We start from the raw sequence: 15,008 nt of genomic DNA, 5'->3' as shown, positions 1-15,008 counted from the left end.
CTTTTTTAGTTCATAACCAAGTTTCCTTGATACCTCTACATTCTTCCCACCTCCTCGATTCCATGTAATGTGTCTTCTGTCCCTGCAATGCCTGGGTATAGCTAGGGGTAGGGTTTAAATTCCTACCTGCTCAGTCCAATGGGCAGGTCTGAGGCTTTATTTCACTTGAGTTGACTATTCCTGACTTCAACTACGGCCTTGACATCTCTTTATTGGTTATTCTCTAGTTGACTGTTCTTTCCTGGTCTCCATTAATTCTTTTTTTTAAAAAATTATTTATTTATCTATTTATGGCTGTGTTGGGTCTTCGTTTCTGTGCGAGGGCTTTCTCCAGTTGCGGCGAGCGGGGGCCACTCTTCATCGCGGTGCGCGGGCCTTTCACTGTCGTGGCCTCTCCCATTGCAGAGCACAGGCTCCAGACACGCAGGCTCAGTAATTGTGGCTCACGGGCCTAGCTGCTCTGCGGCATGTGGGATCTTCCCAGACCAGGGCTTGAACCCGTGTCCCCTGCATTGGCAGGCAGATTCTCAACCACTGCGCCACCAGGGAAGCCCCCATTAATTCTTTACTACCCTTTAATGGAAATATTCTCTGGGACTCATCACTGAACTTACCCTTACTCCACACAGTTGTTCCTTTGGTAATCTTGATCACTGTGACGTATTCTTCCACATAAAGTATTTTCCATACTTTGGGTTAATTTCTTTAGATTTCGAGAAATGGGATAACAGGGCAAAGGATACAAATATTTTTATGGCTTTCTGAAAGGACTAATTTACAGTGCCCCTAAGAATGATGAGTTGCTAGTTTTCCCTCCCAGGAGTGATAGGATTTGTAAAGTGAAAGGGCCCCTTTCGTGCAAAGGGGCAGAAAACTCGAGTTCTATTCAGTGAAGAGAAAATGCCTGAGCAGAAGTACCTAGAATAGAGGTATGAGAAAAGCTGAAATTGTTGTAGACCTTGAATACTTGATGAGCATTCAGCCACACAAGCACACTGAAGGATTCCAGTAGTTAAAGTGCAGGATTGAAGGGGAGGGGCTGGAGCCAACGAGACAGATGAATCCAGCATGTGAGGGATAATCCCCACCCTTCTCTGGAAGCTACAAATTGAGGAGAAAATTGTCAAGTGTGGAAACTTCGTGAAACATGTATGGTAAGGCTTGCGATTGAGAAACTATGCCTGAGAAGCTGCTTGTTAATTGTGAAACTAAAAATTCCTGTGGGTCCTGTAGTTTCCCATAACACAGGACAAGTTTCCTGGGGATTTCCACTTACCTTCTAAATTTCGTATGAAAGTAGAACTCCTGCCGATGAGTGGGAGCCCCTCTTCTCTACTGGGTAACCGGTAAGGAATCTTGTTCTCTTAAGCACTTCAGACCAGTATTCCTCCTGTCTTCAGTGGAGACTCCTTCCCTCCACCTCATTGTCAGCAGACCAACCCTTCCCTGAGGGTTGAAAACATCTCTTACCTTTGGTTGGCTTGGGAACTGGCAGAGCTTGGGGTAGTGTACACTGGCTTCTAATCTGGAATGATAACAGTAAAGATCTGAGTCTCTAATTGTCTACTATCTGCTGACATAAACTAATCCATGAGACTCACGTTGCTTTGTGTTGCAGGGATGGGGCGGGGGTGGCTTCAGGGAGGAATGCATTCCATTAATCTGACTTCTTCGTCTCTGATATGAACAATTCCTATTTTTAAACTTATGTGCTATACAACAATTGAAGTCCCCTAGCTAAAACCCAACACCCAGGTTATTTACCTGGGTAAATTTTCTAAAAGTATAATTACTGGGTGAAGGGTAAGAACTCTCAAGTCTTCTGACAACCTATCACCAAAAAAAAAAAAAAAAAAAAAGGGGGGGCGTACAGGTTTATATATACTCACTTCAGCTTTAGATTAGCAATCAAACTCTGTGTACAGATGCTGTTTGACAGGCAAAATGGCATCCTCCATAACAGTATACAGCACAGTGGTTATGGCAGACCTGGAGCCAGACCACAAGGGCTCAGGACTGCAGCTCAACCACTTAGTTGTTAAGGATCACACAGTAAGTGACTTACCCCAGCTGCTAGACCTGTACCCTTATCTATAAAATAGGTATAACAAAGGTGCCTCCTTCACAGACTTGATTAAATGAACAATCTGTCCAAAAACACTCAGAACAGCCTTACACTTGGAAAGCACTGTTGTTTTCATTTGAATTTTTCAGTTACTACTAAACTCTTTTCATTGGTCATTAGTATTTCATCTTTGGTGAACTGTTTTTTTAATCATATCCTTCCCCTTTTTCTATTTGACTGAGATAGTCACCCGTATTTTTCTTCATCTTTATAGTTCTTTACATTTATACTTAACTCACTTGGAATTTATGTTGGAGGGAATTCCATCCCCCTTCCCCAAATAGATATATGATGCTAGTAAAACTGGCTTATATAAATACTCTTTCGAAATGCCATCTCAATCACAGAAACACCTATTAGGTTTATTATTTGTATGAGAAAAACACTTGTGTTTCTCCTTTACTCACACTTACAATATACATCAGATGTGTGGGTTTTCCACACCAATTTTAGCACAAACCCCATAGGTTACGGGCTCAGTCCCACAAGATTGCCTCCCCCCACCCGGCTTCAGAGGCCAATTACAAGTCCGGGTTGTCACCTGTACTCCTGACTGATCAGCTATAAATCAGGGCTCCTGCGACCAACCCCCTTCTTGGTTTTGATAATTTGCTAGAATGGCTCACAGAATTCAGGAAAACACTTAAACTTTACCAGTTTACTGTATAATAAAGGGTATGATAAAGGATACAGATGGACAGCCAGATGAAGAGACACTTAGGGCAAAGACTGGAAGAGTCCCGAATGCAGGAGCTTCTGTCCCCATGCAGTTGGGGTGCACCACCCTCCTGGCACATGGATATGTTCACAACCTGGAAGCTCTCTAAACTCCTTAATATTAGCATTTTTATGGAGGCTTCACTCACAAGGGCACAACTGATCATTAACTCAAGTCTCTAGCCCCCTCCCTCCTCCTGGAGAATGAAGCTGCGGCTGAAAGTTCCAAGCTTCTAATCATCTCTTGGTCTTTCTGACCGGCCCCCATCCTGAAGCTATCCAGGAACCTATCAAGAGTCACCCCATTAGAACAAAAAACACTCCTATCACCCAGGAAATTCCAAGGGATTTATAAACTTTGCGTCAGGAACTAGGGTCAAAGACCAACTGTTAGAACAAAAGATGCTCTCAGTGCTCGCCTATCGCTTAGGAAATAATAGGGGTTTTAGGAGCTCTGTGCCAGGAACCAGGGACAGAGACTATATGTATTTTCTATCATTTCACATTATGCTATTTCGTTCGTCTTCCTTTTACGTCAATATGACACCAGTTTATCGTACCTTTATCAGATGAAGCAAACTGTCATTCCTTGATTTGTACTTTGGACCCATAGTGATGCAAATTCTGTCCACCATGAATTCCAAATTCTACATTTCAATATAGTTGTCAAAAGGTCAGCTCCTAGCAATAGCTGTTCTGAGCAGCAAACACTGGCGCGGCCATTCCTGCACCTGCCTCTGAAGACTGCTGGCTGGGCTCCTTGGGATCTCTCCCTGAGTCTTTCCTCTCCTACAGCAGTGCCTCTGCCTCCTCCAGGTACATGACATCTGCCATCAATGAGTAATCACAGAGAAGTGAAGAGCTTTTCAGTTGCTACCCTACTTCAGGACAAAAATGATGAGAGAAACGCAGATTTCACTGCCTTTTAGGACGCCACTGAACTAGATGGCAGTGCCAGTGCAGTGTGCTTGATACTTCCATTTGAAGTGTTCTCGAAATGTCAAGCAAATCAACTGCAAGTTCTGCACATCAGTGCAGACCCCGGAGTCCAGGTTCATGAAGGAGAGAGGGGGCCGCTTACTTCTCTTTTGATATTTCTTTGCCTACACTCCAAGCCAAGGTCACAATAACCCAGTGCTTATTTATCAAGAGTACAGGACAGCTGCCAAGTGCCCAGGATCAAGGCAGACGGGCAGGCGCCTGACTGCAGAAGGCTCAGAGGTTGAGGTTTAGCTCCCCAGGTGATTCTCACACGGAGACTTTTATTTCAAAACCAACTTTGGAATTAGCTTTTGTAGCAGATAAAGGAAAAGCTCTTTGGAATGAGAACTTATTAGGAAGTGAAGTTTCCATAAAGCTTTCTCCTTGCTTTTCTCTCCTTCCAGGTGTATGCCTAAAACCAGTTCAACCTACTCTGCCTCAGAATGGTCACACCTGCCCCAACAGTAACACCACAGAAAGACCTTAACTTTTGACAATGTGGGTAGTTTCATACAGCATAAATACTACACCTGCATGCTACATCAGTAACCAAGGGGACATTTCCTAAGTGCTTATAGCAAAATTAGACTAAAATACTAGCTAGAGACTTAGAAAACATTTCTGATTGGTGACACACTAAATAGAATGCCACTTCTTAGTAAAAGCAAGGAATTAGCTTGAGGTTTTCTGAGAGAGACTGCATGGAAGATGATACTGCAGCCTCTCCATTCAGAGCCTATTCAGACTGCAGAATTCTAGGTGTAGTCAGACCCACGGAAGGTAGCACATGTGACAGAACAAAGATCTAAGCTAGATGCAAAGGCCACTGATGGAAGCTGTGGATCCATCTTTTCTCGAGGATAAGACAGATGAAGTTCACCTGGCTGAATGCTGTGGCCTTTCCATACACTGTGAGCTAGCCACTGCTGAACACACAGGAGCCACCTTCCCCGGAATAGAGAGATTCTGTTTTTCTCCATGGAGTGCTGGAGAATAAGCATTTACATCAGTACTCCGAATTCTCAAGAATTTGGAAACATGTTTATTAGTGACAATAAACAGGAGAAGAGCCTTGGAATTACTTTAGTTCAAGGAGAAACTTATCCCATAAAGTCCTGCTTTCCAGGGGTAATGTTTTGTTGGCTCGTGGAGAAGTAAAAGATTCCTGCTCTAACATAAGGCCTCTTCCTAAATATGGACTCTCACAGTCAATGGTTAAGAAAAGTATATCTTAAAAATATAATGAACAATAATAATGAGATGTTAAAAGAAAAAATTTTGCAAATGATCTGGGATGGGTTAGCTGCCTTCTGCTAACAATCTTAATCTCTTTCTGCAGCCACTACCAACTTGTTAGCTGGGTAGTAAGATGGTGGGGGCATACACAGGTTTATAACCTGATTTAGTTATGTATTTTTTTATGTATTCAACAGCTGACTTACTTCACTTGTTACATTTTGATTAAAGTTAACATGCTCATGTGTTTTGTGTTTTTCCCTGTCAATGATGTCTGGGCATCAGAGCAGGAGGTGGGAAGTATGCTTCATAGGAGAAGACCATCTGAGAATAGAGAATGGTCATCAGGCTAGACCACAGACGGAAATAATTCCCTTTTTCAGTTTATGCACAGACAGAACAATGGACCATGAAACAAAGACCTGACTCCAATGTCTGTTAGCTTGTCAACCTGAGCAAGTTCCTTATTCCAATCTGTAAAATGGGGATAATACTAATCCAACAAGCCCAAAAGTTTGAACAATAAGATGGAAATGTTTATGAAGGATTTCACAAACTTGAATATGTTGAAAAAAAAAAATGTAGTATAAAAGGAACAAGCCATAGACCTCAAATATAACATCCACTCAAACATCACCAGGAGAGACAAATCAAAATCTGTGATGATGTTAAGGAAGTTAACTTACAAAAGTACATTTTCCAGTCTGTATGAAAATGGTTTAATAACAGTGAAACTTAAAAAGTGGTAATATTAACAAGGTATATTGGTTAAAGACTATTTTTTCCAACCATGGCAAATAGTATGCAGACATTTATCAATGCAAAGCTTTTAGTCCCTCTATCATGTACTCTGAATCCTACTTACTATTCAACATGAAACACGATACAGTCAGAGGTTTCTTTGGCAGACATAATCACATGCATCAATATGTCAAATTCAAAGCATTTTCTCCCTTAAACTTACCTGACTGAAGGCATCTGATCAAAAGACAAAAACGAACAGTTTTAATAAGCAGTTCAGTTTATCAGTGTCTAGAAGGTAACAAAAGTACCAAGATCAAGCTTTGTGGAAGTTAAGTTAAAAGAGAAATAAATTTTACATTTTATTAAATCATCAAATATAATCACTTGGGTATACTTTTATTAGCAAAAAATAATAATACCAATGATAAAGAAAAGAGGAAAAAAGTAAATGTGCCTCAGACCAGAATACCATAACAAAAGTTTTGTGGAAGCTGCATTTTATTTGAAAATCCACCCATTTTTGCTAACATACCTTTTAATATTGTAAACAAAAATAGAATCTGCAGAGACAATGCAACAAGTATGCTTAACTCATGTACAGAATTGCTTTCCTACAACAAACTGTCCTTCTTAAGGCCCCTCTCAACCCAAATGTTAAGATGTATTTACACAAAGCACCGATCAACAGTGCAGCTTAATTCTTCGTTAACTAAACTCTTGGCTAGACATTAACTTTAAAGATACTATTTCCCCTTATTTAAAAGGTACATGATCATAACATGGCATGAGCCAAATAAAAGGTTCAAGGATTTTGTCCCCTCCCCTCCCCCCCATTAACACCTCCTAGAGTTTTACTGAAAAGAAGGAAAGTCTTGAAGTGAAAGCAATTCCTCACATTCATTTTGGAAAGGCCCTAATGTCAAATGGAAAATAATGACATGCCAAGCACAAAGCAGTAAAGTTCCTTCCCAATGCACTAATGCTGAATTTAAAATGTAGTGCTTTTCCCAGTTCTGTGAACTGTTCCCTTGCAAAATCCTAGGCACAGAATTGACTATAAGGATTAATGCATTTATAATGCTTCCCTAAATCCCATAGAAACTGAGAATTCTTAAGCGATTCAGACTTGCCTATGGACTTGCCTTAAAATATTTAGTGCTCTGTATGTCAGCTGAAAAGCATTCTGAATCAGATTCATTCTTATGGATAAAAATCAAACATACTGTGTACATCCATACTCATTTTCATAAGGAGGTTTGATACAATATTAATGTTACGTAAATTGATAATCATAAATAAATACAAATACTTAAGGAATGTCTACTGCAAACTGAATATATAATTTTTTAAAAGAAAAGTTAATTTTAGTTACTGTTTCTGTATCTGTGAGGACTGGAGAAAAGAAAGATACTGCATAATTAAGAATTATGATTTGATCCCCCCAAAAGAGTCCTGTTGCATTACAGTAAAGGACACAGCTCTTCTCTCCAGGCAGCTTTTCCAAATACAAATTTCACTCTTTCCAAATAAGGGCTTTTCTTGGTAGGTTACTGATTATGGGTATTAATAGGAGATGAAAGAACTGAAGAATTAGTCACCAAAAAGACAGTCTGAATTCATGGCAATTCTTGGCTTTATAAACTGTATTGATATGTTCTCCTATAGACTAGTCCCAATTTCCTTCATGGGCCTTCATTGGGTTACTGTAGCATTCTAATGAGAGTTTAAGAGACAGCAGTTTGGATTTTGCTGGAAGTAAGTATTTGCTGCTTGAACACTTGTCTTTTTGGAATAATTCCATTCTCTTCCATCTAGTTACATAAACTGTATCTGGGGGGAAAAAAAAGAGTGTAAGTTAATTCACTGCATTGTAGAATATCTTCTCATAAGTAAAAATGCTTTGTGCCTCTTACTATTCAACTTGCCTGGAAGTGTTCATGGCATGCTTATCACAAACCCTGATTACAAAACGAAGTTAGTATTATCAGCTTATCATGAGCCAGAATTCAGTATTTGAAGCATAATTACAGGAACTTCCAAATATCTTTCTAATTACTAAAAACCAAGGGGTATGGGAAGAAAGAAGATGAACGAATGATTTTTCCATGACAAGTTCAGAAAATCTCTCCATGAACACAAATATTCCACATAAAAATCTCATTTAGGCAACAAGCAAAATTTGAAATATTATTTCCAAATATTATAATAAAATCAGAGATAATTAAGGGAACAGTAATATTATGTTTACTAAAAATTTATTTTCTAATATAAATCAAAATCGGAAAGATCTACAAAAGAATACTTTTCAATAGGGTGTCAACTAGTCACTCAGATATTTCTTCACTCATGATATCTTTATCCTTTAAACTGCTCATCCAAAGACATTACTGAAATAGATGTGCTAATAAACTGTTGTCAAATCAGAAGAGTACAAAGTCTCAAAGATCCAGAAAGTGTATCTACACTGGGGGCTACGGCATCAAGAAGAACAAACGACATTGTCTTCCAGGAAAAGAGGCAGTGTGGATCAAAAGCAGAATCTTTCTATCAAAAAGGGCACTAAGTATTCACTTGCCTTTAATTTAAAAATATATATAAGCTGTTTTTTTGGAAAATACTACTATTTTAAAATAAAAAAGGCATACATAAAAATATAACCCTTTAAAGAAATTGTTAAAATGGATTCTTCACAATGAATCCTGGCCATTGAATCCAAGATGCTCCTAATAAAGCTTGAATCCAGTGCGTAAAATTGTGTTGTTCTCTATAAATCTTTTAAGACTGAATAAAACACCCAGTTTTTAACGGGTGGTGTTTGAGCTCATCCATCTGTTGTGCACAGTGGATGCTTATATGTACATATGTGAGACGGTCCTTTGGTTTCACATCTTCTAATAATGTTAAAGATATTTTCCAAAAGTTCTTTGTCCTTATGCCCTGTCTTGATCTACTCTTCACCTAAAGAACAGAGGAGGAGGAGGAAGAGAGGGAACCTAGAGTCCTTTAAAGAAACAAAGGAGAAGAGTAAATTGTGCTTAATGTTTGGTAATTTTAAAAAGTATTGATATTTAAGTCCCCATCTCCCCCAACAAGCAGCAATACCTAAAGTGATTTATAAGAAATCCTCCAAAGAGAGCTCTGCAAAAGGGTCCTTTCCTGAAGCTCTGTGAGGACTGGGACTGGAGGGGCTGGATGCTGCCGACAGCTGGGGGAAAAGAAGACAGAGAGAGGGGGAGAAAAAAAGATCTCAGAATGACAGAACATGAAAGCAGGAAATGTAATGAAAGAAGAAGTGGTTTTTGTTTTGTCATCTTTAATAAATATAATGGCAGCCCTTGCAGAAGGTGGAATTATTAAAACAGAAGTTTCAGTCACACATCAAGTTAAAGGGTATCCAATGGCATGTGTTTTTCAGAAAACAAATTCTTGTTTCTGAATTCCAAAGGAATAAAGTCTTTTACCCGAAAAGGTCGAAATAAGCTGACCCATGGTTAAGACTGTTATTGCATGTGTGTGTGGGAGAGGGGAAGACGGGAACCACAGCCTAACTGTGAGACACAGAAGATGGCTTCCTGTGTCCAGGCTGTCTGTCAAACGGTGTGAAAAACCTGACCTCAGTCCACACCCAACACATCTAGCTGCAATACCCTTTCCTTCCTTCCTCATAAGAGGTGGAAAGTCCTGTTCTCAGTGTTCACACTTTTTTGACATGGAGTTGTCTCCTGCCTGTTTATCTGGACATGCCACAGCTGATGCTTATACTCTGGGAGGCAGAAGGAGCTTAGAGGTTATCTGGTCCAACTACCCGCATACTGCCCTGAATATATGGAATACTTAAGATGTTTGGTTCAGCTTCCTGTTAGAATACATTCACTTGATTCTTGGAATTTGCTCCTGTTGTTTAATTTGAATATACAGTAAGGCAAGTAGACTGTTGAACTCCATAACGTATCTTTAGTATCCCTAAAGTACCAAGATGTTCACTTCATATATGTATCTCCTTCACCGAGCCTACTTTAATTAAGAGTATTTTAAACCAAATATGAGCCATTTTAGTTTGCAACAAACTTTTAATTTTTTCCTACTCCTCCTGCATCAGATTGCAGAGGCATGCAAGCACAGGAATGTTCAACTGAGCATTAAATCAAAGTTAAGACTAAGTAGAAATAGTTTCAATTCATACCTCAACATTTGAATTCCTATAAAGGATTTCAAGGCTCAAAATCTGTCTTTGCTGGGTCAAAGTGATCTCATTTCTACCTTTTTATTTTCTTAAGAAAAGCACTATAGAGAATGAAGAGCCAATGAGTTTCCAACAAATATTACACCCCACGTATATGCAATTTGTTATTTTGGATGCCAAGATTCATTTACAGGTTTAGAAATCATCTTCAGGTTATATTAGTGGTTGAGTCATTTTCTTAATCCACACCTTGTTCTCAGAAATAAATGTTCAAAGACAATGGGAAGAGACAATGGAAAAGTTGATGGAATTACACAAGCAGCTACAGATGGGAGGACAGGACAGCAGGTCTGGGTTTGGAGATTCAAGTATCATCCGTGCAGAGACAGAATAAGGTGCAACTTAATTAGAAAGACACTTCCTCCTCACCTTTCAGACCAACCAGGATGACCATTCAGAAGCGAAATGATTTTAAGTAAAGTGATCCCTGAGCTGGAGGGAGTTTAAGATTAACTAGGTTTTTCTCCAAAACAGGTTTTTTCATTTGAAGTTTAAAAACAACAACAAAAACCCCTGCTTACTGCAGATAGATAAGCATCCAAAAATCAACAGTCTCCCATGAGAGCCCCACACTAAAACATCTTCTTAAATCAAATTTTCATGAGGGCAGCAGTCTGAAGACCTGACAGTCTCAGAGGAAAATGCCCCTGAAGAATATGGTCAAAGGGAACACCATAATTCTGTTCTTTTCCATATGTGTGCATACTGCTGGAGAAAAGTCCTGGAGGTTTAAAAACAACGTTGAAGAGGATCAATTTTTAAAGTGCTAGTTTCTAACTAACACTTCTACTATTCTGTTAAACTGGCAAAATAAACACATACGTATGTCTTCTACCTATAAAAAACATGTAGCTAAACTAAAACATGAGAAAACAAGACTTAATATCCCTGCAGTAAGTTTCGTATCATCAACACCCATTTCAAGCAGATGAAACCTTGGCCCAGACTGGACTGGCTGACTGCAGAGAGTGCCAAGGACTGAGCCACGGAGCAGCCCTTCACCAGCTGGTCCCACCCCTTCCTGGCACCTGTGCCGAAGCATAGGCACATCATGTACTGCTGAGAAGGTAGTCAGCTCAGCGAGTAAATAAGGAAGCAGAAGGAACGGAAATATACTGCAATGGCCCAGTTAATGCTCAAGGAAAGAAGGAAGAACAAAGTACACAAAGGAGCAACAGGATCCTGGTAGGTGAGAGGCAGCAGGATTTAAAGAGCCTGAGAAAGTCACGTTAACCCTCCTTTACTTGTAATTCTTGGGAGTAGATTAAAGAACACGCAGGGTTGCTATGTACTGGAGGATAAGGAATTTAAAAAAAGAAAAAATCCAATGACCATCATTAATTACAAAATCACCATATTTTACAAGCCAGCATAAGACAAATTGTACCTGACCATTTCAGTAAAATTGTACTACAAATATGCCAACACACACACACACACCAAACAAAAGAAAAAGACTTTCACTCATTTATTTCAAGTAACATTCTCTATACCAAAATTCCCACAGAGCTTAAAAATTAGTACAGCGATCAGTTTGTTCAAATTAAATCGACCTATCTCACAACTAAATATGCCATTTAAACAAAGCAGTCAGTCTCACTAGTCTAATACAGACATACTTAAAGTCTTCTCATTTTATAGGAAAATGAAATACTGAGAAGCAGTGAAAGAAGAGTCGCATATAAATAAAAATACTAAAATGTACAAGTAATTGATGATGGCAACTCTCAGGTGACATTCCTTCACCCCCTCCCGCCACTCTAATCAACCTTTAAAAAAAAAAAAGGTTGAAATAGAAAAAAAAAAAATCTAATGTTACCAAAAATCTTTGTTTTTATCTCCAGAGCAAAGGTTTTTTTTTGGCTGTAGTGTGTGTTTAGTATAGTAAAGACGAGAGTACAGAAATCATAAGTTAACTTTATAAAAAAGCAAGCATACGGAGAATAAAGGAATTTTTTAAAAAGAATTCTATCAGTACACTAAAAGATCATAAAATAAAAATGGTTACTCCTTCATTCTACTCCCATTCAACACCAAAGAAAGAAAATTTCATGTTAGAACAGGAAAACAGCATCAGTCTCAGAAAGTGAACCTAGTGCAATTGAACAATTGAAAGCTTATGGGAGAGTAAAAGACTGGGTATTTAAGGACAAACTTGGCTGTGCTTAAAATTCTTAGAGAAGAAGCACCTTTGCCACATCTTTACATTTGAATTTGAATTCAAAAGCCTGGATAGCAAATAGCAATGTTGGAAAGACTCATTTTGTCTTTGTTGAAGAAGCAAAGTTAACATCTTAGGAAAAAATGGGTATATTTCCTTTGCCTGGGATGAGAGAGCACAGTTTTACGGAAAGATGGAAAGGAATCTAATCCTGGCTCTTTTGTAAAATGAGGTTAAGAATATCAAGACCCAATACCCACATCCCCGTTAATGGCTCTCTTGAGGATTAAAATATACAAAAAGCACCCTGGCATATGTTAGTCACTCAAATATTAGTTCAACCTTCCTTACCACCTACAATCAAATGTTCATCTAGTCTTACACAATAGGACCCACTCTGTCTTGTCTGTGTTGCTCTTATAAGAGTTCTTATTTTACCATCAACCAGTCACTTGTGCTTCCATTTTATACTCACCTTTAGGCTCCTCAGATGTAAGAAACATATTCTCCCTGTCTCTTGTTCAGCAACTAGCAGTGACTTACACATATTATAAGCATTCTATAACATGCTAAATTAAAATGTTTTTTGGTGATAAAACAAGCTCTGTATAAAAATGGTCACCAAAGTGGGATATTAGAAGTATTAGAACTTCCCTATTAATTTTTACCCTTTTAAAATGTCTATTTTTACATGTTATTTAATGTACATAACATATTGTTATAGGGATATATAAATATAAATACACCGAGGGTACATGCTTAAAGAATATTTTCCTGATATTGCTGTGCAATGGAAACATTTTAGAAACCTCAAGCCCTACTTAATATGATTTCACAGAGATGTCAGATATAAAACTGAGCACAGAAAGGTATGTTGTTTTTGAATAATGTTAGACCACGGCCAGACCACTGAATCCAGGTGCATAGGGATATAAACATATAGTGCTGCATTCCAAAATTCTGTACTAAAGATAATGCTATTCTCAGCTGCCTCTGTGAAGTATGGCTAAAAGAGAGGACTTCTTTCTCTACTGCATAAGGTAGAGGGCCTGTCCTGTACGCTGAGTCTAGTGCCTTTTGATAACTGCTTCTTGCGTTTATGCTTAACACAATCCATCTTGGGCTTCTGCCCATCAATAACATCACAAAGTTATGCCAACCTTACTCCTGTCACCTTCAAAGCATTACTTCATCTTGTCTTAGGGGCACCAGACAGTGACCTAAGAGGATTTCTCTTTGAATGTATGTTGTTTCTAAACCTCTCTACTGCTAGAGTCCACATAACTTAAAACTATTAACATAGGAGTGACATTATTCCAAAATGGCATCTAAGTCATCTCCTTAGAATTATGGCAACCTAAACCAACAAAGAGTTAAAGAAGACCAAATTGGAGAGAGGGAAATAGATCAAAAGATTTCCTAAACTCATGGGAGGAAATACTATTAACTGACCTAAGCCAAAAATAAACAACATTTCTGTATATCAGAATTATTTGCAAGGGTAAGAGATCTGTTTAAAGTTCCATTTGATGGATGGAAATCATGAAAACTGGCTCAGCTTATCTGAATAAAATGTTCACTGCTCATTCATATTAGACTCTTACCCCTTGAAAAACAAAGAAAATGAAAAGCTGTAAGGTTTATGTCAACTGGTACATAAGGAGACAAAATAATAATTACATGTGCCTACAATGCACCACTTATTTGATGTTTATTGAAAATATGGCACTTTGGTTTGGTTAAAAAAAATTTCCAAACTGTGTTCCATCTATGAGCTTGAGGCTACCTGCTTTTACCTGATTTATCTATTGGGCTTCCACTAAAAACGTCTAAGACAGAGTTCCTTAGACTTAGACATTTTCAAAAGAGGTCTGCCCCTCCCCACAAAAAGAGACTTATAAACTGTATTAAATTCGACCAAATAAAGATTTTAATTATTATAAAATAAAGCTTGGTACTTTAGGGTAACACCACCTCCACAAATGCTGAGCCAATTCAGGTGCTGCTGATAGAGTCCTCAAGAGCGGTGTGTCGGGTTCCTGTAAACAATGTCCAGCGTCTACACCTCACGTGGATGATTCAGGCCCTAATGCAGACCATGCTCAACCAGCCTGCCCCATCCCCACACCCCAGTGACCACCCTAGCCTGTGGCTCTCTGTGAGTTTATTTGATGTCATCAGATAATAGTGAGTCATGATTAAGGTTTCAAAATAATGAACTATGAATTATTATATTTACAATAAAGATAATTTGTAACACATGGGAAGAAATATAAACTGTATTATTATAAATCAGAAGTTGGGAATAGGGACGCCTCATGGAATAGAAACAATTTCTGAAAATAGGGCAACCTTGTAACATTTTCTTCTAAAGACAAAAAAGGTTCCTTATAGTCATCGATAAAAAAAACATAAACATCCACATTCCTAAGTCAGGTACAAATATTTTCATTTGGACTGTTCAACAAACTTATAAAGTACACAAGGTAAAAATCACCATTCTATAGATAAAGAAACTGAGGCTCATCGAAGTTACATAGACAACTTTCTCTGAAACACCTGGTTAGTGAGGAGTCGAGCTGAGAGTCTGTTGAACTGTATCCCCTAAAAAGATATGTTGAAGTCCTGACCCCTATGAATGTATTTATGAATGTGACCTTATTTGGAAATAGGGTCTCTGCAGTTGTAATCAAGTTACGATGAGGTCATTAGGGTGGGCCCTAGTCCAATGACTGATGTCTTTGTAAAAAGAGGGAAATGCCATGTGAAGACAGAGACACAAGGAGGACACCATATGAAAG

The 15,008-nt window shown here is 38.5% G+C and overlaps 1 protein-coding gene across 13 annotated transcripts in view; it reads right to left on the bottom strand.

Moving 5' to 3' along the window:
- Positions 1-6,831: 6,831 nt before the first annotated feature.
- Positions 6,832-15,008, bottom strand: part of PICALM (phosphatidylinositol binding clathrin assembly protein) — a 106,687-nt gene continuing 98,510 nt past the window's right edge. For 12 of the 13 annotated variants that reach the window (XM_059930630.1, XM_059930629.1, XM_059930635.1 and 9 more), the window contains 2 exons: positions 8,906-9,008; positions 6,832-7,633 (listed from right to left, as the gene is read on the bottom strand). In XM_059930630.1, coding sequence (XP_059786613.1) covers positions 8,916-9,008 — 93 coding nt within the window. In that variant the 3' untranslated portion in view covers positions 6,832-7,633; positions 8,906-8,915. The remainder of the gene's footprint in view (positions 7,634-8,905; positions 9,009-15,008) is intronic. The other variant, XM_059930631.1, reaches the window with a different exon arrangement.

This window comes from Balaenoptera ricei, chromosome 8 (genome assembly GCF_028023285.1).
Source record: "Balaenoptera ricei isolate mBalRic1 chromosome 8, mBalRic1.hap2, whole genome shotgun sequence".
Classification (NCBI taxonomy): Eukaryota; Metazoa; Chordata; class Mammalia; order Artiodactyla; family Balaenopteridae; genus Balaenoptera; species Balaenoptera ricei.
Note: the sequence above shows the minus strand (reverse complement) of the source record. Positions and strands in the feature narration are given on the sequence as shown.